Source organism: Lemur catta, chromosome 3, assembly GCF_020740605.2.
Source record: "Lemur catta isolate mLemCat1 chromosome 3, mLemCat1.pri, whole genome shotgun sequence".
Taxonomy (NCBI): Eukaryota; Metazoa; Chordata; class Mammalia; order Primates; family Lemuridae; genus Lemur; species Lemur catta.
In genome coordinates this window covers 34,412,621-34,435,074 of record NC_059130.1, presented here as the reverse complement: position 1 = coordinate 34,435,074, position 22,454 = coordinate 34,412,621, and the positions used below count along the sequence as shown (strand labels likewise).

The 22,454-nt window shown below is 43.6% G+C and overlaps 1 protein-coding gene and 1 non-coding gene across 8 annotated transcripts; one reads left to right on the top strand and one right to left on the bottom strand.

The window, feature by feature from the left end:
* The first annotated feature begins 10,326 nt into the window (after window positions 1-10,326).
* FCGR3A (Fc gamma receptor IIIa) lies at window positions 10,327-19,827 on the top strand. 7 transcript variants are annotated; one of them, XM_045547186.1, is made up of 6 exons: window positions 10,327-10,518; window positions 11,048-11,278; window positions 12,074-12,094; window positions 12,800-13,057; window positions 16,597-16,851; window positions 18,342-19,827. In XM_045547186.1, exons 2-6 carry the CDS (start codon window positions 11,254-11,256, stop codon window positions 18,527-18,529), a joined length of 747 nt encoding a protein of 248 aa, XP_045403142.1. In that variant the 5' UTR covers window positions 10,327-10,518; window positions 11,048-11,253; the 3' UTR covers window positions 18,530-19,827. The 7 variants fall into 7 exon arrangements, with proteins under 7 accessions (XP_045403142.1, XP_045403144.1, XP_045403146.1 ...); XM_045547188.1 differs by having other exon boundaries at window positions 10,328-10,518; window positions 12,803-13,057; XM_045547190.1 differs by having other exon boundaries at window positions 10,329-10,518; window positions 11,048-11,295.
* Window positions 19,828-21,235: 1,408 nt separating this feature from the next.
* Window positions 21,236-21,309, bottom strand: TRNAN-GUU. Its single transcript has one exon. It is a non-coding gene; the product is annotated as a tRNA-Asn (tRNA).
* Between the last annotated feature and the right edge of the window lie 1,145 nt (window positions 21,310-22,454).

The window sequence follows — 22,454 nt, the reverse complement described above, 5'->3', positions numbered from 1 at the left end:
CCCTGTCTCTACTAAAAACAGAAAGAAATTATAGGGACAACTAAGAATATATAGAAAAAATTACCTGGGCATGGTGGCACATGCCTGTCATCCCAGCTACTCGGGAGGCTGAGGCAGGAGGATTGCTTGAGCCCAGGAGTTTGAGGTTGCTGTGAACTAGGCTGACACCACAGTACTCTAGCCTGGGCAACAGAGTGTGACTCCGTCTCAAAAAAAAGAAAAAAGAAATATGCCAAACTATTAATTTTGATATTAAAAAATTCTGGTGCTCCTTGTAGTGCTACTGAATAATAATGAAAATTAGAAACAACATAAAATGATCAAAATCTTGCTTCAGGTAAATTGCTCTGCTACTATATCAGCTGGAGTGTCCATGAACACTGAGAGGGAGGTGTATGAATCAGTTAAGTGACTTTCTGCAGCAAGTACCAGAAAATTCCACTCAGATGGCTTATATAACAAGAAATATTTTGCTTTCTCACATATCAAGTTTCTTGAAGATGGGGCAGCTCCAGGGCTGTTTAATCAACATTAGTGTCATCGGTAACCAGGTTCTTCCCTCTCTTTGCTTGACTATCCTCAACATGTCAGCCACTTCTCTCATGGAAGCAAGATGGCTGCAGTAGCACCCAGCATCACATCATTAAGCATCACCATGTCCAAAGATAGAAGGAGAACACAGTACTTCTTGTGCCCCAGAATTCCCCTAGCAAATTTCCCCTGAGGATTCATTGTCCAAAACTGTACCATGTGCTAAGTCCCAAGCAAATAACTAGCAAGGCAATGCAATACCATGATTGGCTTAGACCAGAGGTTCTCAAAGTGTGATCCTTGGACCAACAACATCAGCATTACCTAGAAACTTGTTAGAAATGCAAAGTCTTGGGTTCCACCAGAATCAGAAGCTCTGAGGGTGGGGCCCACCAATTTGTATTTGACAAGCCCTCTAGATCATTCTGATGAAGCTCCAATTTGAGAACCACTGGCTTAGACTAACGAAAAGTCACCTCTCAAGGCTCACAAAAAAATCTAGCCTTCCCTAAAGCTCATGGCCACTGTAAAACTGAACAAAATAGTGTTCTGTTAGCAAGGACAAAAAGGAGAAACGGCTGTGGATCAGGCAATCACTGAATAGGAGAAAGCCCTTGTTCTGGTGCCATAAATGACTTGAACCTTTTAAGATTAAAAGAAAGTTGGGCCGGGAGCAGTGGCTCACGCCTGTACTACAGCCACTTTGGGAGGCTGAGGAGGGATCACCTGGAGCCAGGAGTTTGAGACCAGCCTGAACAAGAGTGATATCCTGTTTCTACAAAAAATAGAAAAATTAGCCGGGTGTGGTGGCATGTGCCTGTAGTCCCAGCTACTCAGGATGCTGAGGCAGGAGAATCGCTTGAGCCCAGGAGCTTGAGGTTACAGTGACCTATGATGGCACCACTGCACTCTAGCCTGGGCGACAGGGCAAGACCCTGTCTCAGAAGAAAGTCAAAGGCATAACACTGTCCCTCCCTTTCCACACATCCTCAATATCATTTTTCTTTAGCATTTTTATCTCCAATTTTAAAAAACGTGAAAAATGTTGAGTGGTATGTATTTGCGTGTCTATGTGTATTTGGAATTACTATAAAAAAACAAGCTGCAGAATAATATGTATCCTGTAATATGTAAACAATAAAAACAAAAATGAACAAAATATAAATACGTATAGGTATATGTGTGTTTATATGAATATGGATATGCAACAAAATTCTCAGAGGTTACCCCTGAGAAAGTGTGTGAAATCAGGGGAGAGGGTAATTAAGCATCACTTCCACTTTTACTTTCTTAACTTCTGAATTGTTTCACTTATTTGCAGCAAGAATATATTGTAGATCCTGTGCATTTTCAAATAAAAAATTGCTTATAGCAAAAACAACAAAATAGTAGTGAGAGGAACAAGGACAGAATATCTAGGGATGGTTCTGAGCTCTGCTCGTGCTCCCAGTGATGTTTTCAACCTTTTTCTCTTCTCCAACGGGAGATGGCACTGATAAAAACAAAACAAACCAAAACAAAAAACAGTATTTCTAGTTCTTTTTCAAAAACCAAGTTTTCTTCCTGCTATGACCTTTTCTTTTCCTGGTAGACTCTGAAGATTTTGTGTGTGAGTGAAAGCATGTGTTTAGTTTTTATAATTAACTTTTAAATCCTAGAAGTATAATTTGCTAGCTCTGCTAGAAGATCCCTTTGGCTCCCAAAAGTTGCCCGATGGCCTTCATTAGGATTTTTAGAAGACAAAGGCTACTACATTCTGCAATGTCTAGAAATGACCATTGAAGCCAACATTCCTAACTATAGAATATTTAAGATAAAAAGAGCTAGATATAATCTAGCCCAATTACCTCACTTTACAGATGAGGAAACAAATTTAGGGAAGAGAAGTGGCTTAACAATTACCCTAGTCAGACTGAAACTGAAACAGCCATTTCCTTCCTCCTCAACCAGTATCTTTCCCATAACATAACATGAGCACTCTTTTTTTGAAACTTTAAAATTTTACAAGTGTGGGAAGAGTCTAAGCATGTTCTGATATAAGATAACATAAGGTGAGGCATTTATAAATCACTTTGAAGGATAACACAAAATTTCTGAAAAGTTCTTATATGGCAATAAACTATATTATTTTAATCATCACAGCCAAAGTAAACAGGTTGTGGCTTAAGGTCATCCCACAAACTCTATTTTAATTCCTTGTAGTTTTCTTGCCTTGGGTCTATCTCCCTCTTCCTACTTTTTGGTGTGACTCTCTCCTTATCCCCATGACTGCCTTTGTGGGTGTCTCTAGGCATGTCTGTTTCCAGACAGACTTCTCTGTATGTGCCTTGTTCTGCATGAATTTTCCATCTGTTTTTAAGACTCCATGTTTGTGAACCTGGGTGTATTTTTTAGTACTTTTTTTTTTTTTAACTGTCCCAGTATCTTTGTTTTTCTCAATTTTCCCTCATTGGTTCTCCTCTGACTTTGGCCCCATTAATGTCTTCATGTCTCTCCCTAACTCTGTCCATTGTCCTCCTATTTTTTTCACACTGCCAGTTTCCTTGCCTACTTCTTTTCCTACTTTACTAGTCATGCAACAGTGAATATTTTTATTACATGATTTTGACATATATTATATTTATAGTTCAGAGCTTACTATATTTTGTTATTAATGTTAAAATAAGAAAGTAGAATGTTTCCTTAAAAGGCAATTTAATTTTTTTTTTTTTTTGCCTCTCTGGGGGTTATTATTTGTTTATTTCATTATGGACCATTGATACCTAACAAAAGAAATAAACCTGAGAGAGTCATCTTTCTTCTAGTTGACATTCTTTGAGACATAAAATTGTTTATCCAGAGGGGATCTTAGCAAATATATAGTCTACTTTCTCATTTCATGGATGTAGAGACTGAGATCTAGTCAGATTTAATCTGTGGTCACCCTGGGTCGAAGAGCTAGAGCTCCTGGCCTCCAGGCCAGTATTTCTTTCTCCTTCACTAAATGTCAAGTTTCCACCTCTATTAATTATTAGCAACTTTCAGAAAGAGAGTTTCTTATCCTTTTAGTTGGTACTTGGGGAATACCTATGTACTCATTAGGATGCCTTTGGCTGAAGGTAGTAAGTCCTGACATAAATTGGCTTAAGCAGTAGGAAATGTTCTTCAGATTATAAGAAATCTGGATTGGTTGCTTCAGGAACTCAGTGATGTCACCAAGAGCACATTCTATCCCACCACTCTGCCCTCCTTGGTTTTTTGGCTTTGGCTTCAGACTGGCTGTTCTCAAAGTCTTAACAATAGCTGTCAGCAGAACTGGGGACAAAATAAGCCCCTGTTCAATGTCCAGTGGGAAAGAGAGACACTGTCTCCCAAACATAGTGTTCCCTTCTGCTTGATTGGCCCTATTTAGGACAGTGTTCCCTCTTCCCCCACTTAACCAATAAAAGCCAGGGGAATGCTATACCCTAAGTGACTTAGATCAATCAGGATCCACCTGTGTACTTGGAGATGAAGTAGATTCATTAATGGAATCAGGGTTATATTAGAAATGAGGAAGAGAGATGGATATGGGGAAGTACATCATATTCTATTTGGTTTTTGTTTTGTTTTAAAGACAGGGTCTGGCTCTGTCACCCAGGCTGGAGTACAGTAGCCTGTTCATAGCTCATTGTACCCTCAAACTCCTGGGCTATTCACTGTAACCTTGAACTCCCAGGCTCAAGTGATCCTTCTGTCTCAGCCTCCTGAGTAGCTGGGACTACAGGTGTGAGCCACTGTGCCTAGCCCATATTCTATTTGTTGAATCAACTGAGTCATAGCAATTGTTGAAAGAACTCACAAGTTATCTTGGATTCAAATTCATTAAGTCCTTGTTTCCTACATAAATCAGTATTGCTCTGCAGCCTTGAGCTAAGATAGTGTCATGAAATACACTGTTCCCTTGCTGTTATAATTTTAGACAAACTCTTGGGTCTGGGAAGGGATGGATGGGTAATTTTGTCTGGCTTTCTTCTTTCTAGTTATTGCCAACTATCTCCCTTCTTCCTGTAATTGTTCTTGGAATAGGATGAAAATTCTTTCCTTCCCTCTATTTTATAATCCCCTATACATGCCCACAGGCCTTTTCTATTTAGAGTAGCAAACTGCAGCAATATTAAAACATGGCTTCAAATTCCTTGACACTCTATCAAGAGATGTGATCTATATCCTCCACCCTTGACTTGGAAGGGGCTTATTCTCAAAACAACTATTTTGGTGAAAAGAGTACAGTGGAAAGTGAAGCTGTATAGCTTCCAAGACTAGAATGTAAAGACCATGCAGCTTCCATTTAGTTTGCTGGAACATTTGCTCTTGGAACCCTGAGCTACCATGTAAGAGATTCCATGTGTAGGTTCTCCAGTTGATATTCCCAGCTGAGCTGAGCTTTTGAGCCATCCTGTTCCCAATACCAGACTCATTTATGAAGAGACCTCCAAATGATTCCAGCCCCTAGTTGTTCAATTCTTCCCAAAGGAGGCCCCAGACATTGTGGAGCAGAAACAAGCCATCCTTGCTGCGCCCTATCAAATTCCTGACCCACAGAATCCATGAACACAAAAAATGTTTGTTGGTTTATATCACTAAGTTTTGACGTGGCTTGTTACTATCATATTGTGAAATATATATTTGGTCTTCATCCTGTTTCCTGGCATACAATTTATAAAATCCTTAGGCTCTCCAAAGTGATGTCTTTGTGTATGCTAATGAGTTGACTGATGGCTGGCAGCCCCTAGGTTGCTTCAGGATGGGGGCTGGTCACAGGAAAGACCAAGGCAGGATTAGAGCACTGGGACTTTCAGCCCCATCCTTCAACCTCTGGGGAGGGGAGATGGGCTGAAGGTTAATTTGATCACCTATGGCTAATGACTTAATCATGCTGATGTAATAAAACTTCCATAAAAACCCAAAAGGACTGGGATCAGAGGTTCCTGGAGGGTGGTGCCCAGTGAGGACATGGAAGCTCCAGATCCTTTCCCACATGACTTGCCCTATGCATCTTTTAATCTGTATCCTTTGTAATATCCTTTATAATAAACCAATAAACATAAATGTTTCCCTGAATTCTGTGAGCCACCCTAGCAAATTAGTTGAACACAAGGAGTGGGTCATGGGAGCCCCAATATAAAGCTGGTTGAGTCAAAAGCACAGGTGAAATAACCTGGGGCTTGCAATTGGCATTGGAAGTAGGGCTCAGGCTTGTGGGACTGAGTCCTCAATCTGTGTGATCTAACATTATCTCCAGGTAGACAGTGTTGGAATTGAATTGCGTTAGAGAGCACTCAGATTGTGTCTGCTACAGAATTGATTGTTTGCTTGCTGCTGGGGAGAAATCTCCACACATCTGGCACAGGTAACATGTTGTAAGAGTACAGTGGGGGAAACTGCAGGCTTTTTTATACTTACACAGCAATAGATAGCTGGAATTCTACTGCTGGGCTATACTAAAAACTCCCAGGCCAGCCTACCTTTTTCACAGTCCCTCTCCTAACACCTTGTCTTGGATGATCTCACTGAAGGCCCTGTGCCTTTATTCTAGTATTTCCTCAATCCAGTTGAGCTGCTTTGGAGGTGCTACAGGTTATAGGACCTACCTCAGCTCCTGCCTAGGACCACTCTCAGAGGCTATCAGAGAGCAGTTGGCACTGAGTATTACCGAGAAATGTAACTAACACTGAGGATTGGCCCAGCTACAAATCCATAGCCACCTACTTCAGCTGGGCCCTTGGCATTGCTTGGCAATCCTTTTATATATAAACAGTCAGCTCCTTCTGCTGTTTGCCATACTGGTCATTCTCAACCTTCTCTGGTGTCCTCAAGCCCCCTACCACAACCATCACCCCCAGGTGATCAGCAGGTGACTTTGACCTCTCCTTAATCAAAAAAATCAGGATCAGGGCTGCCATAACAAAGTACCACAGGCTGGTTGGCTTAAACAACAGAAATTTATTTTCTCACAGTTCTGGATGCTGGAACTCCAAGATCAAGGTGTTAGCAGGGTTGGTTTCTTCTGAAGCATCTTTCCTTTGCTTATAGATGTCCATCATCTCTTTGTATGTGTCTGTATCCTAATCGCCTCTTCTTATAAGGACACCAGTCATATTGAATTAGAGCCTACCCTAATGCTTTCATTTTAACTTAATTACCTCTTTAAAGACCCTATCTCCAAATATACTCACCTTGTGGGATACAGGGTGTTCAACATATGGACTTCAGCATATGAAGTTGGGGGAGACACAACTTAGGCCATAACAGTGCCCCAAGGTGGAGAAAAGAAAAATCTTGATCTTTGGTTTCTTTAATAGAAAGCACTTTCTACTAAGACTAATCACAGTGGAGGCTTCCCCAAGGGAGAATGAGATGCTAATGAGAAGCGGAGGTGGAGTGGATCCTGGACAGTGAGGAGAAATGTCCACTATTCCTTCATAATGGATATTCTGAAAAAGAGCAGTAATTCACTCAAACTCTTTTTCATTTCTACTCAGTCTTCAACCATAAGTTGTCAAACTTCTGTTTCCCAGCCAACACCCCTGAAGCTGGTCAAGCAAAGGTCATTGCCTGATTGCCTGATTGCCACGTTGAAAGAACTCTTTCTTGAACGCTTTTCTACAACATTTAGTACTGTTTTGGCTACTCCCTCCTTGGAGATCTGTCCTCCTGAGCTTCCCTGTTCTCTCTTCTTTGGCCCTCCTACCCAAACTCCTTTGTCAGCTATTTTTCCTTTGCACACTCTGTAATAATGTCTGTGTGCCCAGTTTCTGTCATGGGCTCTTTCCTCTTCTCCTCTCCCTCCCAATCCCTCCTTCCTTCCCCACACTGTCCCTCTTTTTTTCTCACTCTTAAAGTTGGAGACATATTATCTATACTTTATCTTAACCTAGGATCTCTGGATGGGTTCACATGGAACTTCTTAAATTACAGGAAAAATGGTATGTATATTTGCATCTTTTCTTGGGAGAAGGCCAAGAGCCTTTATGAGAAGTTGAAAACATCAACTATGTTGGTGTCTCCTAAATCATGTCTTTAGTTCAGACCCATCTTCTGAGTTCCAGGGCCATATGTCCCAATTGAGGTGAAGATGCCACCTCCATAACTACATCAAACTCAATATAATGTCAAAAGCTGAGATCATTATCTCTCCCTCCCAAAGCTTGCTCTTCTTCCTATATTTCTTATGTCCATGAAAGCTACTGCCATTCTCCTAATCACTCAAATCAGAAAGTTGAGTATCACCCAGCCCCCTCCCTCTCCATCACTCCACATAGCCAATCACTCACTCAAGCCTTGTCCATTCTACCTTCTTAACATCTCCTCTAGACACTTCCATTGCATCTCCACTTTTTTTTTTTTTTTTTTTGAGACAGAGTCTCACTCTGTTGCCCAGGCTAGAGTGCCGTGGCATCAGCCTAGCTCACTGCAACCTCAAACTCCTGGGCTCAAGCAATCCTACTGCCTCAGCCTCCCGAGTAGCTGGGACTACAGGCATGCACCACCATGCCTGGCTAATTTTTTCTCTATATATTTTTAGTTGTCCAGCTAATTTCTTTCTTTTTTTAGTAGAGATGGCATCTCACTCTTGCTCAGGCTGGTCTTGAACTCCTGAGGTCAAATGATCCTCCCCCCTCGGCCTCCCAGAATGCTAGGATTACAGGCGGGAGCCACTGCACTCAGCCACATTTCCACTTCTTAAGCAGGATTTCCTGTCTCTCGACTATATTGTTGAAATAACCTCCCAACTTTTCCCTTTACCTTCAATCTCTCTCCCCTCTAACTCATTTCTCAGAGTGCTATTGGCGTAATTTTCATAAAACGTAAAACTTAAAACCTTTTATTAGTTCCCAGTAACTTTCAGAATAAAGTATGCACTGTTCACCCTGACATACAAAGCCCTTCGTGATGACCTGGTAAATATTAATTGAGTGCCTAGTATGTACCAGACCTTGTGCTAAATGTTAGGGATACAGTAAACAAGACGAACAGATTCCCTGCTCCCAAAGACCTTTCAGTCCACAAATGTGACGAGTTTACAAAGGAGAAACACAAACTTCTACAGGAATTAGCGGTGGGGGTGTCACAACCTAATTTGGAAAACCAAGGCAGGCCTCAACCTCCCATCTTGTACTTATAATTGTAACCAACAGGTATGGTTCCACATATGGAACCAAGAACTTTATCTGCGTTATTTCATTTAAGCTTCACAACTCCTTGGAGTTAGGACCATTATCGTTAGCCTCCTTTTACAGATAAGGAAACTGAGACCTAGAAGGTTAAATAGTGGTGGGGTTGGGATTCCATCCCAAACTCATCTGAAACCCTGATGTCTTAACCTTTTAGTTGCTTCTGCTTCTCCTTTGTAGCACTCCCTAGGCTTGTGAAACTACACCCAGCTCTGCAAACACACCAGCCTACTTCACTCCAAGACTTTGCTCATGCCTCTCTTTTTGCCTGGAATGCCTCTTTCCCTCAAAAATCTTCCAGCTGAACTCACAATTATCTTGTAACGTAATGAAAGTGTTCTGTCTTCTATGTAGGCCCCTCCCCCAGACAGAATTAGCCACCGCATTCTTTGTGCATATACAGTATTTCATAAACACTCTCATAGTCCCTAGAGCACTTCAGATCCTTATCTGGTGGTTTCCTCCTAAAAAACTGTTATGTCCCAGAGATGACAACCGATTGACCTCTGTAATCAGAAACTCTTGCTGTGCCTGGCTTTCCAATGTTGGAGGAAAGGTAAGTAAAAAGAAGGAGGAAGGGAGAAAAGAAAAGGCAAGCATGAAGACGGACTCTTTGTTGTGAGATATCCCAAGACCATCTGCCCCTCTGTAAAAATCTTGTGTTTTATCTATCACTATAAAATTAACCCTTACCACCACAACCACACTCAATTTGAGTATTGTTCAACAAGCACTTCATGAAAACTGGCTGAATGGTTCCCATCCTGTTACGGTCCCTTTCTCTCCTCCTGCACTCTCTCTTCTCTTCTTCCTATCTAGCCCACCCTCTCTTCCGCCAACAGCTCCTCTCTTCATTTGAGGACTGCAGACAAAAGATGAGTCGGAGAAGAAAACAAAACCTCAAAGAAGGAAAACTAAGTGAGCGCCTTGCATCAGAAGTCACAGGGCAGAAAGCCACAGGGGTAACTGTGAAGAACAGACAGGGCTGAGAGATGTCCACCTATTGCTTCAGAGACAACTCATAGCCCTGAAGACACGTTCCTGTTTCAGGTTTCCCAGATAAGTATCTGCAGTGCTACAGCAAGGAGATGGAAGTTTCCAGATACTAGCCTGGATTTGGCAAGATGTAAATGAATCACTTGAGAAGGAGCACTGGAATGGCTGCCTGGTTCATTTCTGTTGTCCACCCAGATGTCTAATCCAAAGGCCTTCGGGGAGAAGGGCTGCTGTAAGAACATGCGTGGTGGTTGGGGAGGACGTGGATGGCAACAGGATCAGTTACATCCAGCTGGGAGCAAAACAAAACAGAACCAAACCTGAGTAGTGATTTTCATATGCTCCTGGAGTGGGAAGGGCATTAGCCTGAGGCAGAGGTCATCGGGCACCTGTGCCAGCCCCTGACTCTGCTCCACCCCTGCCAAGTGTCACGTGCACACATCTGTTTGCTGCTCATCTCCTGGGCTTTTCCAAGCCAGGTAAGATGTGTCCTGGGAGTCCAGGAGCCCGCTGGGGGAGTGGCACTACCAAGTGGGGTCCCTTGGTTTTCTGTCTGGGACCCAGACTGATGTGAGAGTAAACAAATTGGGGGGTGGGGGAGGATGCGGAGATAGGAGAAGGAGTTAACATTCTTACCACTTCCTGGCCCTATGCAGCCTCCTTTTCTTGTAAGGACCTCCCTCCGAGAGCCCTTGGCTACTAAACTCCCAGACCAGGCTGGACCCAGTGGGCCCGAGGGCCTGGGCTGACCTGCACTAGTGTGGCTCAGCACAGCCCTGGTGGCACCATGAGGAAGGTAAAAAGTTCCTTTTCTCTCCTCTACCCCTGACCTTTTCTATGATCCTTTCAGCCTTTCACTGGTGTTTCCTCCTCCCAAGGCCCATTTCTCTCCCACTGCCTGAGTTTGTTCTAACAGACAATGGGAATCTAATGACCAAAATCACACTAAGAAGTTAATAGGCTGGGTGCAGTGGCTTGCACCTATAATCCTAGCATTTGGGGAGGCTGAGGCCTGGGCAACATAGCAAGACCCCGTCTCTACCAATTGAAAAAAAAGTTAATAGCACCTGTAGATTACATACCCCAGGGGAATGTGCATTTTGAATTTTGAAAGAAAATGTGGGTGGAGATAATGTCGAGGCAGAGATACTTCTAGTCGTCTGAAGATTTTAAATTACTTCTTTCTGTATGCAGGCTGGCTGGAGATGGGTGTGGGCCAGGCAGGGGAGTGAGAAATTCTGGGTAGAATGAAAGGACCCCTCATGGAAGGGCCCTCCCCCTTGAGTTTCAGACCCAGGGTCATGCTGTGCCATTCTTGGCCCTAGGTGGACCCCAACCCAGGAGATGGGGGCAAGCACCCTGGGACTTCTGAGAGCACTCTCACAGACTCTGTCCATGTTCCCTGGTGCTCAGCTGCAGACCTGTGCCAAGCAAAGGGGCCACGCTTGCCTTAGCTTCTCCTCCAGGCTCTTTCCTTCCTGTTCCTGCCCTATCATGGGTTCACTTGTCAGTGTTTGGATTCGGGAGTCAGATGATGTTCCCGGAAAAGGCAGCTGGTGAGTGACGGAAGCTGGTGAGTGACTGATGAGGGGATTGGGGAAAAGAGTGTTTACTTCCTCTTTTCTACTCAGCTGGGTCCCTTTAGGGTTCCACATATCTGTAGTGACTTGTCTACGCTAGTGTAGCATCATGTGGCAGCTGCTACTGCAGATGGCTCTGCTAGTTCTAGGTAAGTCAGGGGCTCTCTGGCTGAGGGAGAAGCCCACAATGCCCTGGGTGGCTCAGACACTCCTTTAGAGGTCAGGGATGGGACCCCTCCAAGGGATGGGACTCTGGAGGGCGTTCTAATTTGGGCATAGTCATGAAGTGAAGAGGAGCAAGATCAGTTACTTCACCCCTCTGGATCTCGGTCTCTTTATGAGTAAATTGAAGAGCTTGGACTTAGATGGTCCCTAAGGTCGGTCTCTTCCAGTCTGATATTCCAGGGTTACCCCTGCCCCATGACTTCTCATTTTTACCCTTTCTGGGAAGTTTGGATTGAGGTTGTTTCTGTGGCTTGATTCAGGGAAATTCAGTCAGTACTCTTAATTTGTGAGTTTGAACAGGAAACAAGGAGTAAGAGAATGGTGTTGAAAATAGGGATTTGGGTGGATGGTGGGGCAGGAAGCATGGACATTGGAGACCAGAGATCAGGCAGCAGGAGAGGTATCCACTAGAAATCCTGATTCTTGGGAATACCAGGCTCCTGGGGCAGAGGCAGGTAGGGAAGTTTTAAACTCACTTGACACTCCAGGCATGCTGATCTCCATCCGCTTTTGCTCAATATTTGATTCATTCTTTTTCTCTTGCAGTTTCAGCTGGCATGCAGGCTGGTGAGTTTGCTTCATGGTCTTCGATTGCTCAAATGAGGCACATATGGGTGCAACGTCCACAGGACATCAGGAAATGTCTGTTGCATGGGAAACTGCTGATGGGTGTGAGCAGGAACAGCTCCCCCAACACAGTGGGTGTGGGCCTTATGCTGCTCTGGCCAGTTTTCTTCAAGATACATAGCAGGCTTGGCCGGGCGCGGTGGCTCACGCTTGTAATCCTAGCACTCTGGGAGGCCGAGGCGGGAGGATAGCTCTAGGTCAGGAGTTCAAGACCAGCCTGAGCAAGAGCAAGACCCTATCTCTACTAAAAAAAAAAAAAAAAAATCAAATAGAAAGAAATTAGACAACTAAAAATATATAGAAAAAAATCAGTCAGGCATGGTGGCACATGCCTGTAGTTCCAGCTACTCGGGAGGCTGAAGCAAAAGGATTGCTTAAGCCCAGGAGTTTAAGGTTTCTGTGAGCTAGACTGATACCCACGGCACTCTAGGCCGGGCAACAAAGCAAGACTCTGTCTCAAAAAAAAAAGCTACCTAGCAAGCCAAAAATGGGGCAAAGATGCTTTAATGTTGAGTCACGGACTCAGGCTGAGTCACCAAGTGTGGGTTTGCAATGGGCTCACTCTGGCTTTGAGCTTCCCTGGGAATGCCAGCACATGGCCTGCTCCTCTCCCTGTCCTCACACCACATTCTCTTGCCTTCTCAGCAGATCCCCCAAAGGCTGTGGTGTTCCTAGAGCCTTCATGGGATAGGGTGCTCCGGGATGACAGTGTGACTCTGAAGTGCCAGGGGGACTACTCTCCTGGAAACACGTCCACAGAGTGGTTTCACAATGGGAGCCTCATCTCAAGCCAGAACTCGAGCTACTTCATTGCAGCTGCCAGAGTTGAGGACAGCGGAGAGTACAGGTGCCAGACATCCCTCTCCATGCTCAGTGACCCGGTGCAGCTAGAAGTCCATAACGGTGAGTTGGTGAAAAGGAAGAAGGAATTCACCAATAAAGGGATGAAACAAGGGGCCCTGAAATACTTGGGAAGAGCCAAAAGATGATGTTCTTGGGGAATAAAATTAAGATGAGATAATCTATGGTCCCACTGAATGATATCAGAGTTGTAGTACTAGCTATAAGTAGGCCTTAGGCAAAATGTCAAAGCCTGCCATATAATAGATGGAGGACCACTGCACTGCACAATTCTAGGAATCACCACACACACTGAATGCATACAATGTGAATGTGTCATCTGGAGGTCAGGGCATAACATTGATAGCTGCCTCCCAAATCATCCCTAATGGTCTAGCATCATATCTATCTCTCTGTCCTCCTCAATGCCATACTCAAACTTACACTTCAGAGTAAATTTGACAATTGATACCTTTCCCAATGGAGATATATACATGCTAAGCTTGCACATTAATCATGGAATGAAAGTCTTTGTATACTATTAACAGAATCTAGGCACCAGAAGCAGATAGGGGAAATATTTTGGAGGGGGGAGTCTTTCCTGGTGTCCCTGGAATCACACCCCATAGCCTGGTAGCTGCAGGGTAACCTTGCAAGCCTGACTCTACTTCCATGGCTGCTGCATTTGTACAATGTCTATGGGTCAAACAAGCCTGGAGAGGAAGGAGGTGGACCTGCAACAGAGTTAAAAAAAAAAAAATGGGCCTCTGAAATTCCTTTTCATGGCTCCTTTGTCTCTGCCTGTACCATCCACCTGACATGGTCCTCTCTTTACAGAGCTACAAGAAGAAATGTCAGTTATCTAGCTAGGTGAGAGATGGCCACCTAAGATCAATAAAATGGGGATTTACCAAGAGGAAACAATAGAAAAATCAAGTCTGGTAGTTACTAGTTTGCCTTGAACTTGGCTCTAGAAACTGGCTTTAGAAGTCTGGTCAATGAGGGCTGTATTAAACTGTGACCATGAGAATTAACTTCATCAGGCAAACTCCTGATCATCCTTCAGCACCCCTTTCGCTTATCTCCTCCTCTGAGAAGCTTTCTTTGCTTTTTCAGGCAGAATTTCTTTATCTCAATCTCGTTGGCCCTGCAGTCTTTTGTTCTCAGCCTGTTGAAGCACTTATCACATTGTATTGTAATTATTTCTGTGTATGTTTCTATGTCTAGACTGTAGATTCTTTGAGGTTAGGGACCATGTGTCTTGTCTGGTATCTCCAGTCTGCACAATGCCTGGTACATAGCGGGTGCTCAATAAAGTATTGGTTGAATTAATATATATATATGAATTTATTATATTTATTATTTATATATATGTGTACATATATATATATATATATATATATATATATATAGAGAGAGAGAGAGAGAGAGAGAGAGAGAGAGAGTGAGTCCATGACAGGACAGATTGGAACAAGAATGTTCCTCAAAGGCCACTGGACTATATGTATATATATGTATACACACACATACATATATATAATATCAATGATAATCTTATGCTAATAATAATTCATCTCTTTGCTGAAAAAGTAAGTGCATATATAGGCACAAGACCTCTTTTGAAAAATAATGCATCTTAATAAGCAATAAAGGCCGGGCATGGTGGCTCACGCCTGTAATCCTAGCACTCTGGGAGGCCGAGGCGGGCGGATTGTTTAAGCTCTGACCAGCCTGAGCAAGAGCAAGACCCTGTCTCTACTAAAAAAAAAAAAAAAATGAAAGAAATTGTATGGACAGCTAAAAAATATATATAGAGAGAAAAAAAATTAGCTGGGCATGGTGGCACATGCCTGTAGTCCCAGCTACTCAGGAGGCTGAGGAAGAAGGGTTGCTTGAACCCAGGAGTTTGAGGTTGCTGTGAGCTAGGCTGATGCCCACGGCACTCTAGCCTGGGCAAGAGAGCGAGACTCTGTCTCAAAAAATAAAAAAATAAATAAATTAAATAAAATAAGCAATAACGATCACCTTCTGGGCAGGGTGTAATTGCTTATGCCTGTAATCCTAGCACTCTGGGAGGCCGAGGTGGGAGGATCACTTGAGCTCAGGAGTTCAAGACCAACCTGAACAAGAGTGAGACCCTGTCTCTACTAAAAATAAAAAAATTAGCCAGGTGTCTGTAGTCCCAGCTACTCGGGAGGCTGAGGCTGAAGGATTGCTTGAGCCCAGGAGTTTCAGATTGCTGTAAGCTAGGCTGATGTCACAGCACTCTACCCCGGGTGACAGAGTGGGACTCTGCCTCAAAAAAAAAAAAAAATGTAAAAAGGAGAAAATTAAAAAACTCTTTGGTCCTACTGCCTTAGGAAAAAAACGCTGTTAATATTTAAGTCCATACCCTTCCTTTTTTTTCTGTGCATATATACTTTTTGTATTCTGCCTTTTTAACTTATTATCTCATGAGTATTTTCTTATGCCATTATAATATTTATCTATAATATCATTTTTAATTATTCAGGTCCCTTCCTGACCATGATTTCATGTTCTGTCTGTGTGGAGTCTGATCACTTGGTGAAATGGTTGTGAGAACAAGTGCCGTAGTGATTTAAGAATTTTTCTCAGGCCAGGTGCGGTGGCTCATGCCTGTAATCCTAGCACTCTGGGAGGCTGAGGCAGGAGTTTGAGACCAGCTTGGGCAAGAGCAAGATGCCCTGTCTACTAAAAATAGAAAAAATTAACTGGGCATGGTGGCGTGCAGCTATAGTCCCAGGTACTTGGGAGGCTGAGGCAGAAGGATTGCTTGAGCCCAGGAGTTGGAGGTTGCAGTGAGCTATGACAACGCCACTATGCTCTAGCCAGCGCAACAGAGTGAAACTCTACTCTGTCTCTCCGAAAGAAAAAAAAAAGAATTTTCTCTCTTGAAGGCGATGCTCAGCAATGAAGATGGTTTCACTGAGGCCCTTTGGACCCTCAGAAACCACCAATTACCGTCACAAGCACTGCCGGTCATGCCTTTCCCCACCCGACTTTTCCATTGAGTGCCCCTTCACGATTTCTGTAGCCTTTTCTCTGGCCACTCAGTCACCTTATTCCTGACTGTTGTAGAAGTCTTTCAATTTTCCTACAACTACCTATTCCTTCTGAAATCTACCTTTTCTCTAATGGGGCAAATAATCATTTTCAAATGCAATTTTTACTCTTTGATTCAGAACTTGCTGTGACTCCTTATTACCTGTCATAGCAAATCCAAGTCTAGCACTTAAGGATTCTGCAGCTATTCCCAACATTGTTTCCCACCTACCTCATTACTTAGTCCCTCTGCTCTAACCTTTTGTTTTGATTGTTTGTGTGTGAGTGTGTGTGTGTGTGTGTGTGTGTGTGTGTGTGTGTGTGTGTGTATCTGTCTTCCCCATTATATAAAAGGTCTTGGTGTGACTTGAGTTCTTTTGCAGGGCCTAGTCAGCTTTTCCCCAAAGGGAGCTATGTAGAGATGGCTTCCAGTCTGGCTTCCCCTGATGTCCCAGGGTTTGGGTGGTGAGTGTCCCCTTCACAAGAGCTCTGCACTAAGAGCTGAGGCCTCCTGGGCCTGGGGTCTCTGTGTCTTTCAGGCTGGCTGGTGCTCCAGGCTCCTCGGTGGGTGTTCCAGCAGGGGGAGCCCATTCATCTGAGGTGTCACAGCTGGAAGAACACTTTGGTGCATTCAGTCACATATTTACAGAATGGCAAAGGCAGAAGGTTTTTTCATCAGAATTCTGACTACCACATACCAACAGCCACACCTGATCACAGTGGCTCCTACTTCTGCAGAGGGCTTGTCGGAAAGAAAAACGTGTCTTCAGAGACTATGAACATCATCGTTCAAGGTGAGACACGTGCAACCCTGGAGTGTCCACAGCCTCCTGTGTGTGGAGCCTCCACTCACACTGGGAAGATGAGTTGGGAGGAGATTTCCAACTCTTCCACAGACTTCTTTACCTAGGGTTCCCCACTGGTGATCAGCAGAAACCCTGAGAATTCCTGATTGCTGGGTAGGTTTGCAGTTCTGTTTCAGCCTGTTCCTTAGAGATAGCTGAGAAGTGTCATTCACTCTTCAGTGTGATAACAGGAGCAGAAGCCACATTTCCTCCCCATAATAATATTATACATAATAATAAATACACCTGTCCTTACGCCAGCCACACCCATAATGTCATGTGTCCCTATCATGCTGGCCCATCTTCACCTTCATCCAAGTCTTAGCCAAGAGCTAAACTAGCAGGAGCCCTTCGTCCCCCTCACAGAAAGGGCTCGGAAGCTGGGTTCTGGTTCTGCAGCTAATTGACCATGTGACAGTGGGTGAGTCACTTAGTCTCTCTGAACCCCAATTTCTTCTTCTGTAACAAAGGTAAGCTGACATTTATTGGGCACTTTTCACTGTGCTAGACATTGTGCTAAACAATTCTTTACATGCACCTAATTTGATCATTGACCTGCACAATGTTATTAGATAGGCAATATTGACTCCATTTACATGGAGTAACTGAGGTGCAATAAATAAGTAAATAAAATTTGTCCCTAAGGTCACACCAAAGACTTCAAAGCCTGTATATTTAACCATTAGGTAAAATTAAACAATTGAACAGGTACTAATATCCTGTGTTGGAATTTTGGATCCCATTAAGTCACCCAGAAAACATCTCTGGTTTCTACAGGGCCAACCTCCAGGGTCAGAGACCTAGCATGGTATTCCTGGACTTCTATCTGGAACTGGACCAAGACCTAAATTTTAAACAATTTTCATGTATAAAGGCAGCAAAACACCTTTTGAGATTTTGACAAAACAATGCCATAATTTGTATAAAAATAATTTAATTACACTTTAAATCCTCTCATATGGTTAGGGAAAGAGAGCAAATAATGAAGCAAATGGGGTAAAATGTAAACAATTAGCAAGTCTGGGTGAAGGATATATGAGAGTTCTTTATACTATTCTGGTAAATATTTTTGAGTTTGAAATTACATAAAAATTAAGAGTTAAAAAATTGAAACTAAAAATCCACAAATTTGTCCCAGTTTATAGACAACAGCATTGTCTGACAATTTCATAATTGTCACACAAAACCTAGCTACAACGTAACTTGCTAACATTCCCTGTCACATCTCCATCAAATAAGCAGAAGCAGAGTGACTCTGCTCAGACAGCACCAAGATCAGGAGTCCCTGGGAAGAAGCAAAGGCTTCCCCAAGACTCCCCACCATTCCTGCAACCTGTCTCTTGGTAGGTGTCAGGAAGACTCTCCACTGGCGACCTCACTGTTCCCAATTTCTGCCTTAATGACTGTCATTTTTCTCATACCTCTACTTCTCCTACTAGGCTCGACAAGTCCATCTGTTTCACCATCCTTTCCACCCTGGCATCAAATCGCTTTCTGCCTGGTAATGGTACTCCTGTTTGCGGTGGACACGGGACTGTATTTCTCTCTGCAGAGAAACCTTCGAAGCTCACCAAGGGACTGGAAGGACCACAAATTTAAATGGAGCAAGGACCCTCAGGACAAATGACCCTTTATCCCTTGGTGGCTAATAAGAGCAGTGGCAGCAGCATCTCTGAAACTTTCTCTGGATTTGCGACCTCATCATCCCCATTAGGCATCTCTGTGAGCAGCAGAAAAAACACAACTCAGACCCTGGGCTGAGGGCCCTCCACCCAATTCTCTATTTTCTCCTGATCTCCAGTGGAAAGGAAAGGCCTGGGATCTTCAAGTGCCAACAGTGAAGCCCAGTGAGTAGCTTCGTTCCTAGGAATTGAAGTGTCAAGGCTATACAAATACTTTCTCTCTCCCGACCACTCCCTTACAGCAAAGCAACAACACAGGCTCTGGTTGGTGACCTTTAAATGTATGGGAGTTGTTCTTAAGTAAATAGACCAGCAGAATTAATGGTTGAGGCAGAGCCAGCTGGACAGCAGTCTGCATCTGTTGCTGCAGGGCTGGTTGCATTCAGGGGATCCCAAAACTCCAGATGAGAGTGTGGGAACTGCTGAGGATCTAGGGGATTCTGCAGAGCCAGTGAAGGGAATGGCTGAGAAAGAGCAGGGCGGTCCAGGGTAGACCAGGGGAAATACTACCCTCTGGGCCCAGAGAGAAGGCTGTCTTCCTAGAACACGAGCCCTGGTGGAGATGACAGGAAATCACAGTGGTGATGCAGAATTGAGTTTTCCAGGGGAGTCTCTATCAGAACTGGGATGGTCTGCAAATATATAATGGGGAACTCTCTTAATGCTCTGAGTAGAAAATGGTCCTAGAAAGGGGACTGGGGATTGGGGGCAGGGGATTGGAAAAGAAAGCACACAGCAAACCCTGTGTGTCACTGTTTCAGCTTAAGCTAAGTGAACAGATATCTCAGCATCTGAACTGAGAAAGTCTGATATGAAAGAGCCAACCACAAACACACAGGAAGGAAAGGGCAGGGGGGTGAAGACGACTTTGTTGCCCAGGGCAGTAAGAATTAGAGAGGAGGGGCAGGGACAATAAAACCAGCTTTTCTGTTTCGGTGTCTAATTCAAGTATAGCTTTGTTTACTTCATTTATCAAACAAATTTTGGATAACCAATACTAAATGTAGTGAGCTCTACTGAGTAAATTGTGAAACTTTGAAATCTCTCAGCATGTTGACACCAGTGGAGTGGGAGTGGAAAACACAATTGCTGCTCACGGAGGAAAGCTTTCACTATCTCTTTCTGTTTTAGAAGTTTTAAACAGAACATTTCTTGATTCCAGTAAAGCATTTTATAATATCTTGCATGCTACTCTTAGAAGATGGAAAAAAACATGGTAATAAAATATAAGTGATAAAATCTTTTCTTCTCTTTGTCCAAAATTCTATCAGAGATTGGTCTGGACTGATGAGAACTGCGCCCCTCTCCCCTTTCAGCAACCATCTCACCACAACTCATATGAGTTAGCCTGCTTGCTTTCCAAATCTTGCTGAGACAACTGGTTGAAGGGGGCTTTTTGTGGGCAGTACGGGATAGGAGGGCAGGTGGGAATTAAAGATAGTTTTAGAGCACTGGGGCAAGTAGGAAAAGGCACAGTGGAGTCAGGAGATAGAGGCCAGGGCAGAGGTAGAGGGTCAGCCTGATTGTGTGAATCATGAGCTCTATCACAAGATGATTCAAGCTAGGTATAGATGTAAATATTAGTTGAGATTCAGACATGAGACAAGTGTATTTGGAAACCTTGGACATTCAACTCACATTTACTTAGTACCTACAATGTGCCAACTTTGAGTGTAGGTGCTGAGGGTATCAGATGAACAACACAGGGTCATTCCCTGGAGGAGCTTTCATTCTAGTGAGCAAAACAGGTAAGTAAGAAGAGAGTGAAGAAAGGGCTGCCGAGAAAAGGCTCAATTTCGGTGTAGTCATAAAGGATTGGAGTTTGCCAGGCAAAGAAGAGGAGAAAAGCCGAAGATCCATGGGCAAAGATTCAAAAGCCAGAGTATGAGTTCAAGAAAGCGGTTGGGTTCTGTTGGGTCTAAAGGGTCAGTGAGGGAGAGGAGAGAGTTTCGGGGCCAGATCATGAAGGGCACTGCCTTCCAAGCTAAGGAGATGGTATCAGACCCTGCAAGCCATTGACAGAGTTTAAATAGATTAATCTTGTACTGTACAGTACTCGAGAAGGACTCTCTGGCAGCTACTTGGAGGAGGGATAGGAGAGGAGCGTTGAAGACGGAACCATCTAGGGTGGCTAGGTAGTATGCAGTAACCCAAAAGGAGTAATGAGGGAGTAAGTGGCGGTGAAGCAGGAGAGGAAGGTGCCTGATCGGAAGATATTTAGGAGGCAGACTCTCCAAGAATTGGTAGCAAGAAGGGCGTAGCGGGACTAAGGACCCAGGTTCCAGACATGGTGCCCGTTTCGTAGGTTAGGATATACAAAGGCAAGGTAGGTACGAGTTTGGTGGAAAAGATACAGAATTCATTTTTGGGTTGTTAGTACTTACTTCCTTTGGTAAATTTTCTGAAAGCATCAGTTTCATGATGCAACTTCAGTGGTTAAACTGCCAAAAAACCTACTTGCGGCCCTAATTGCACCAAATACCTCAAAACCGCTAGCAATGTGCCTAGAGTGAGGAAGGAGCTGGGAACTCCCCAGCTTAGAGGCCAGCGGCTAGGGGTTCTGGGGGTTACTGCAGAGGTTCTAGGGGTTACTGCAGAAGTTTCAAGACACAAAGGTCCTAACCACCGTGAGTTCACAAAACTGTTGCTTCCGTCCCTGGGTGGGCTCGAACCACCAACCTTTCAGTTAACAGCCGAACGCGCTAACCGATTGCGCCACAGAGACAAGTGAAGCTTAACTTCCTTTCCAAGTTAGTTCACAGAAGAAAAAAAATTCACAGTGTGCCTCCAAAACACTGTGGTCGAGGCTGACTTAGAAACCGGTGGCACCACTCTTTCCGTGCACCAGGGCGCGGCTGACAGCCCCGAGCGAGGCGAGTCTTTCCCGTTCTAGCGCTTGCTTAGATCTGGTACAGGACTCAGCTTCCACCCAGAAGAGTGACTGGACGGACACACGATACAATATTTTTTAAATTTCAAAATATTAATGGGGTACATGGATAGCTTTTATAATGCTTGTCAGGGCTGTTAGTGCACCCATCACCCAAAGAGTACTCATTGTACCCGTTAGGTAGGGTTTTACCCCTCCCCCTTTTTCCCCTTCCCCCTGCTTGATTTCCAATGACTTTTACTTCTCTCTGTGCCCATGGATTAGTTCCAAATTATTAGATAGTACATGTGGTGTTTGTTTTCCCGTTCCTGAGATACTTCACTTAGGACGATCTCCAGTTCCATCCAAACTGCAAGACATTAATTCATTTCTTTTAATGGCTGAGTAGTACTTCATGGTATATGTATATATTGTTAATACACTCAGGAATTGATGGGCACTTAGGTGGATTCTGCATCTTTTCACTTGTGAGTTGTGCTGCAATAAACATGACAGTGCAGATATCTTTTTAATAAAATGACTTCTTTTCCTTTGGGTAGATACCCAGTAATGGAATTGCTGGATTGTGATACAACATTTTTAATATTGCTGAAAAAAGAGGAGCAGAAGAGGATGAATGGAGGAAGGGTCTTTGGGGAATCCAAAATGGAAGCTCTCTGTGGGTTCAGAAGTTCAGTTGGTTTTGCTTAGAAAAAAAGTACATTAATAAGTTTTTCTACTGATCTAGACAATTTATGTATGCATGTGTACATGTCTGAGTATTGACTCATAATAAACTTATTTTTGTGAAAATTAAAAATACTGTATCATGTGTCCAATCTCGCCCTGGAAAATGTAATATCTAAGTAAAGGAATTTCATATTACAAAATTAATCTTTGGTCCCAGCTGTGTTGAAAGGTTTCTGCTAGCATATTAGGCACACAAACAGAACATGGAGTTTAAAATGCCAGTAACTTAAGGACTTTGATACTGACATATC

Coding starts and splice junctions, on each gene's coding strand:
- FCGR3A (XM_045547184.1), top strand. CDS start 11,412: ATGTGGCAGCTGCTACTGCAGATGGCTCTGCTAGTTCTAG. Junction 12,095..12,799: donor TTCAGCTGGCATGCAGGCTG/GTGAGTTTGCTT, acceptor TTGCCTTCTCAG/CAGATCCCCCAAAGGCTGTG. Junction 16,852..18,341: donor TATGAACATCATCGTTCAAG/GTGAGACACGTG, acceptor TTCTCCTACTAG/GCTCGACAAGTCCATCTGTT.